Genomic DNA, 7,500 nt, shown 5'->3' with positions numbered 1-7,500 from the left:
CTGGGAAGTCAATTTCTCCTCACGAACGTCACACCAGTGATTTTCCGACCGATGACTATTTGGCCGACCAGATGAGTATCGACCGACCAATGGGGGACCTGACCGCCCAGGGCGGGCTGCTGTCTGGGTTAACAGACTGAGACTCCCACAGAGGTATGCTGTAAACAGAGATACTCTGTGACCTACGACCTCTGGGCCACAGGCCAGCTGCTCGGGCTCAGACCCAGCTGTGGACCCCACTCTCGCTTTCTGACACACATGCACGCACGAGCACACACACACGCACACACGCTCACGCACACACCCACACACACGCGCGCACACACACACACACACACACACACACACACTGACAGACACGCACAATCAAAGTGATGTCAACATCGTTGCAATGCAGTGGCCCTACTTGTTTGTCTGACATATCTTCCCGTGTGTGTGTGTTTGTTCCACGTGTGTGTCTGTGTGTTACATCAACCCTACCGCCCTGCACGCGGCAGACCTCGGACCAGCACAGGGCCACGGTCAGAGGAGATGGAATTTGTGTTATGTCAGAGGAGATGGAATTTTTATGTAAGCAGAATCGATGCCTCAATCACCCATAAAGATCTGTCAACAGGAGCCAACATGACGCACTCAGTCGTTTAACTTTCAGACCACAGCCAACTCATAGCCAGCACAGGGTACCATCCTAACAGCAGTACCATCGTAACATCGTAGTACCATCGTAGTACCATCGTACTACCGTTGTGGTACCATCGAAGTGACATGGTGGCAACATCGTGGTACCATCGCGATACCATCGTGGAAGTTATAAAGTGGATGCATCGTACTACCGTCAACCATTGTGGTACTATCCTAATACCATCGTATTACCGTCGTAGTACCATCGTAGTACCATCGTGGTACCATCGTAGTAACATTGTGGTACCATTGTAGCACCATGTATGTGTGTAACCTCATCAAGAGTCAGGGCAAGTTCACTGACACACAATATGCACAATGCTGCACAGACTATGGCGTCCGCTTCCAAACCTGTAATTATGGAACCGAAATATAAAAACAGACAGCAACCAGATAATCTGGAACCAGTCTGACTTACTGGTTATAATGGCCTTAGAGGAGATGCAATACCGAACGTGAACGGAACAGTTTGGACGCACACGATAAGAAGAGGGTTCTAACTCACCCGCCCGCAAATCACCCGCATATTATAAATACCTAAGAAGGGCTGACTCCCCCGCCTACCAGCCGTTATGGTTCGGTCCAGGGCCAACCAATCCCAGCATCTCCAACACACACACACGCACACACACACACACACACACACACACACACACACACACACACACACACAGGGACACGCAAAGGGACACACACACACACACAGACACACACAGGGACACACACAGGGACACACACAGGGACACACACAGGAACACACACAGGGACACACACAGGGACACACACAGGGACACACACAGACACACACACAGACACACACAGGCAGATACACCCGCAGGGACACACACACAAACACTTACAGGAACACACACATATGAGCACACACAGTGACACACAGATACACACACAATACACACACAGACACACAGTAACACACACACACAGACACATATACACACACAGGAACACACAAAGATACACAGACACAGGGACACACACACAGATACACACACAATACACACACAGACACACACAGTAACACACACGCACACAGAGTCACACACAGTAACACACACACACACACACAGATACACACACAGTAACACACACACACAGAAACACACACAGGAACACACACAGATACACACACAGGGACAGACCCAGGGACACACACACAGACACGCACAGGAACACACAAAGGGAGACACACAGATGGGGGCCTTTCCGTTACGCACCGGGCGCTGCTGAATTATTGACGCAGGTCTCAAGCTCAGATTCATCTTTGAATAGAGAGACCGTCCATAAAGAAGACAGTAGCTCAGTCCTGGACCACCAGGACTGAACTCCTCTGGACCGGACCACCGGAACACCGGACATGTCCCTCAGTACAGGGGGAGACATGCGGCTCAGGAGGTAGAGCGGGTTGGCTGGTGACCCGAGGGTTGCCGGTTCGATCCCCGGCTCCTCCTAGCCGAGCGTCGAGGTGTCCCTGAGCGAGACGCCTCGCCCTGACCGCTCTCGACCAGCTGGCTGTCGCCCTGCGTGGCTGACCCTGCCGTTGGTGGGTGAATGTGTGAATGTTACGCAACGGTCCTGTGACTGTGACCTCCCCCGGGCAGTGACTGTATCTATTTCCAGGTCGGTGGGGTCAGGGGTCACCTTAGAGAGCCATTTTTAGGGGGGGGGGGGGGGGCGGGGACCAGCTGACCAGCAGGGGGTCCACTCTGTCCTCAGCGACCGCCGAGCATCCGTTAAAAGTCAGGAAGCACATTTTTGTTCCACATGAATGATTAACGTTAAATATACAGAAGGACTCTGAGCTGTGAAAGCCACTTCCCATCTTCCTCTTCCTCTGCTCAGATTCTGCAGGATGAACAAAGTGACGCTTGAACGGCGGGAGGCGATTAGCCAATCAGAGGCCGGCGTGGGCCCGCAGTCAAACCAAACCGCCGGCTGACTCCCTCCGTCTCATCTCAAACTCCTCAAACCGAGGATCGGCCAATCAACAGAGGCTCAGTGTCGGCGTGGTCGCCAGCATCTGGTTGCCATGGCGGGTTGCCCCCGGACGCAGGGGGGCTGCAGCGGGCGACACGCCTGACCCCCGCGCACGCCTTTGAAGGGTTTGCACAAGGGTTGGCATGGAAACGGACCCGGCCCCCGCCCCTGGCTGGCGGTTGGAGCTCACTGGATGGTATTCATCGCTCTTTGAACAGACTGGGAGGATTTAAACGCGTCTGCACGTGTGTGAGTGTGAGGAAAGTGTGTGAGAAGTCTTGTTTGATTATTTGTTTGTGTGTGTGTGTGTGTGTGTGTGTTTCTGTGCGTGTGACTGTGTCCTTATTAGTTTGTGTGAGTCTGTAATCGAGGCTTTTTGCTAATTAGTCTTGGTGTGTACACGGGTGTATATTAATGTGTGTGTGTGTGTGTGTGTGTGTGTGTGTGTGTGTGTGTGTGTGCGTGTGTGTGTGTGTGTTTTTGTGTGTGTGTGTGTGATGTTTCTGTCACGATGGTCCAAACTTCCCCATCCATTCTGTCAGTTAACCGATGATCAAATGTTTTTTGAGGCGTCCACCAGTTTGCATTACTGGAAGTCAGGCTGCAGGATGCGTGCATTACTGGTCACACCAGGAACCAGTGTTGATGGCATCATTACCATCACTCAACTGATGACTGACAGCTTGGCATGTTGACGATTTGTCACTATTAATGCTGTTTATTTTATCACTAGTGGTTCAAAGATATGTTAAAGCTAGGGTTAGAGATTGTGTGAAACCAGCCAGAGTGAGGGTTGGTGATTTTGAAAGTATCAAATATCACAAATACTTTTGAAATAAAAAACCTGAGTCTAGGTTTACTGAAACCAGACATCGTGGTGAACCAGTGAACCCACTGGTTATCTCTCTCCTCCTACAAGACGCATCTTTTGAATTAGATTGTTTTTTTTCAATCATTTTTGTGTTGAACTTATGAAACTTCCATACTTGCAGTGATAAACAAACACACACACACACACACACGAACACACACACACACACACACACACACACACACACACACACACACACACAAACACCCTCCCTTCAGAGAGAGAGACAGACATAGAGCCTGGAATGTTTGCAAGGGCCTCTCCTCGGAAAACCAACCACCTTGCATTTTTTCGTCAAACTAAATTCTTGCTTCTAATAAAAGAGAGACAGCGGTGGAGGCTAGAGTGGTCTCCCATTAAAACCTTCAAACCAGTGGAAACCAGAACAGACCATCATGGTTCCTGTATTCCCAGAACACTTCCTCATTCTGACACATGACAGAAGTAGCAGAAGAGTATGTTACTTCTCTGTTTTCATGTCAGCCAATAAAAATAGAACAGCAACAATAAGCATATTCTGGCTGCACGCTACAGCCACAAAATACAGGAACCATGTTTGTTTGATGATTACAGACCGCTTCTGCTAATGCTGCCCAGGGCTAACGTGCTAGCTTTGGTCGAACCCTTGGCCAAACTATTCAACACATGGCATGATGGCGTTGAAGTTCAACCACATGATGCCAAATAGGTTGACTTCATGTGCTGAGGCCGCCCTGGTCATTTTCGCTATTTGATGCTAGCTATGTGATGCTAGCTATGTGATGCTATCTTTTTGATGCTACATGAAGCCAGCTAGGTGATGCTACGTAATGCTAGATACCTGATGGCAGGTGATGCTACACAACACTACCAGTATACAGGGCTTCTCAATCAGTCTGAACAATAGCAGAACGTGCTGCTACAGTTTAGCAGCTAAACTAAGCGGTTTATAATTGTGTCTTTGTCAAACATGTAATAACATATTACTAACATATAACTACTACAATGTAACTGTAACTAAATTCAATAACCAGTCTTGTAACACACTGACAGTCACACCCCTTAACGCTTAACGCATTGCTAATGAAAACGTAGCTTTGCACACATACGTAGCTATACTGTAACTAGCAGTAACAGTTCTAGCTAGCAGCAGAACCAGGCAGGCTAGTGCGAGCTACCGCTAACGGCTAACGGTCCTGGGCCGATTCAGCAGCCTTCCGGCTCTTTCCGACTGAAACCTGACTCCCTCCCACACTGCAGGGGGGGGCCCGCCGCAGGCTGCAGTAGAAAGTGGAGGAGGGAGCTTTCTTTGTTTACTAGAGACGCCAGCCGTAATGTCACGTTATGAAGCTAGCAGGGGCACCTTAGGCCGAGAACGAGGGGAGGGTGTGTGGGGCCGGGATGGTAGCTAGGAGGGGCTTATAACCCTCGGCCAGACACAATTCATAAGCTCATTGATTTTGAAGTTCATTAGCATTGATTTCTAATTAGTCTCGGAAAAAGTGTTGACAGCTTGTAATACCACATAAGCTTACAATTCGATTTAAATCGTGAATAAACAATCATCCGAGCGCGGTATAGGGAGGGGGACCCTCGGCTCGGTTCCTGCTGGGTTTTCTCCCCATCCAGGGGGTACTGCCAGGTGTGTTCACGTCAGCAGAACAGCTGAGCTGTGGTCAGGCTGACGTTCAGAGGTTCTCCCCCCAAACCGACCCCACACCTCCTCAGCTGCTGAGCGGAGGCTCAGCTGTCTGCTCCCGGAGGGAGAACCCACCTCCTGCTGACTCTACCAGAACCCACCTCCTGCTGACTCTATCAGAACCCACCTCCTCCTCCTCCTGACTCTATCAGAACCCACCTCCTCCTGAGTCTACCAGAACCCACCTCCTCCTGAGTCTACCAGAACCCACCTTCTCCTCCTCCTGACTCTATCAGAACCCAGCTCCTCCTGAGTCTACCAGAACCCACCTCCTCCTGAGTCTATCAGAACTCACCTCCTCCTCCTCCTGAGTCTACCAGAACCCACCTCCTCCTCCTCCTGACTCTATCAGAACCCACCTCCTCCTGAGTCTACCAGAACTCACCTCCTCCTCCTCCTGACTCTACCGACTCAGCTCGGATCCATCAGAACCGACCGACCCAATACTCTCAAGACACCTCGGTTTTAGTTCCAGGCAGTTTCTTGTTTATTTATTGTTGTAAACATATCTTACTTCATTAATAAGATTGTGAAGATTAAGAAGTGTGTGTGTGCATTTGTGTGTGTGAGTGTGTGTGCGTGTGTGCATGTGTGTGTGTGTGTGTGTGTGTGCGTGATTGTGCGCGTGCGTGCTTGTGCGTGTGTGAGTGTATGTGTGGGTGTGTGTGTTTGTGCTTGGGTCTGTGTCTGTGTGTGCGTGCTTGTGTGTGTGCGGGCATGTGTGTGTGTGTGGAGTTCTGTGTCAAAGACAGTGAACCTGAATCGGTCTTAATGAGCGTTGAACACATCAACACAGAATCTGAGCTAACACAGATTAGCGCATGAGCCAATTAGCATGTGTCTCTCCATTCACTAAGCACCAGAAGTGACAGCAGAAGATGTTTCACAACCACAGAGGACCTATTGGGGGACTTTGGCAGCAAAACATTGTGCAGCGACCGTTTACACACGATATAAATACTCCAAAATCCTATTTTTCACACCTTCTGTTTCCATAGTGATGCTGCCCTGTTCTCAACAGTTGGGAGGGGTTTGGGTTCGCTGTTCAAAACAAAGGGAAAGGCTAATCACAACCTGGTAGAACCACAGACACAACCATACACAAACACACACTGACACATACATGCACACACATATACACACACACTAACAAACACACACACACACACACACACACACACACACACACACACACACACACACACACACACACACACACCAAAAATCGACCAATACAACACTGAATTGCTGAAGCCATCGAAAATAACAGAAACATCGCCTTCTATATCACAGAGTAGTAATAGTTATGTTCCTCACCTCTTTCTCGGAGATGAACAGCTGGTCCGCTCTGAGGATCACGAACCGGTTCTTCCAGATCTCCCTGAAGATCCCTCGGCCACAGAACTTGCGGATCCATCCCACTTTCTCCGGCTGTGTGTGGTTCTGGCTGGAGTCCTGCTGCCCCTGAGAGAGAGAGAGAGAGAGAGAGAGAGAGAGAGAGGAGAGAGAGAGAGAGAGAGAGAGAGAGAGAGAGAGAGAGAGAGAGAGAGAGAGCGAGAGAGAGAGAGAGAGAGAGAGAAAGAGAGAGAGAGAGAGAGAGAGAGAGAGAGAGAGAGAGAGACAGAGAGACAGAGAGAGAGAGACAGAGAGACAGAGAGAGAGAGAGAGAGAGTGAGACGGGGCTGATCTTGTGGTGAGAGGGGGTCTGGTCTGGGGGTCCCCTTGGGACGGGGTGAGAGGTGACGGGTCTCGGGGTCCCCTTTGGGCGGGCGTCTCATTGTGATTCAACCCTAGGTTCACCCGCGGCGTCTGGGCGCTTTTGTCATGGAGATGCGGGGAGATACCTGGCGCCCAGCGGTTGTTGTTTGAGGCTGTTTCCCTCACATTCAACCTGCCCTGGGGGCCACATAAACACCGGGGGACGCGTCCATCCCTGATGTCAGATGAGAAACATACAAAAACACCTAGCTGATCCGTCACTGAACTAAGAACGGGGCTATTCTCAAGCCTAAAGAGCCGTTTGATGGACACGGATCCACACGTCAGGTCCCCACAACGGTCCCCACAACGGGTCTCGTCCCCATCGAGACCCGTTGTGATCGGCAGGAGATCAGGTCTCCGCGGTCTGCGAGAGAACCGTAAACTGAGTGCGAGAGGCGGGGTAACCGAGCCGATCTACCCGGTGGCCCCGCCGGACCTGGAGGAGCTTTTGTTCCGGAGGCTGCCGGATAAACTACACAATACGAGGCTATCGCACACACTCACACACACACAC

The 7,500-nt window shown here is 50.5% G+C and overlaps 1 protein-coding gene across 1 annotated transcript in view; it reads right to left on the bottom strand.

Moving 5' to 3' along the window:
* The window catches only part of plekho1b (pleckstrin homology domain containing, family O member 1b), a gene marked incomplete at its 5' end in the record, with an annotated part of 16,632 nt that extends 9,476 nt beyond the window's left edge, over positions 1–7,156 (bottom strand). Inside the window, 2 exons of the mRNA XM_079758752.1 lie at positions 6,543–6,689; positions 7,121–7,156. Coding sequence (XP_079614878.1) covers positions 6,543–6,689; positions 7,121–7,156 — 183 coding nt within the window. The remainder of the gene's footprint in view (positions 1–6,542; positions 6,690–7,120) is intronic.
* Between the last annotated feature and the right edge of the window lie 344 nt (positions 7,157–7,500).

Source organism: Pollachius pollachius, assembly GCF_949987615.1.
Source record: "Pollachius pollachius genome assembly, chromosome: 1".
Lineage (NCBI taxonomy): Eukaryota > Metazoa > Chordata > Actinopteri > Gadiformes > Gadidae > Pollachius > Pollachius pollachius.
Note: the sequence above shows the minus strand (reverse complement) of the source record. Positions and strands in the feature narration are given on the sequence as shown.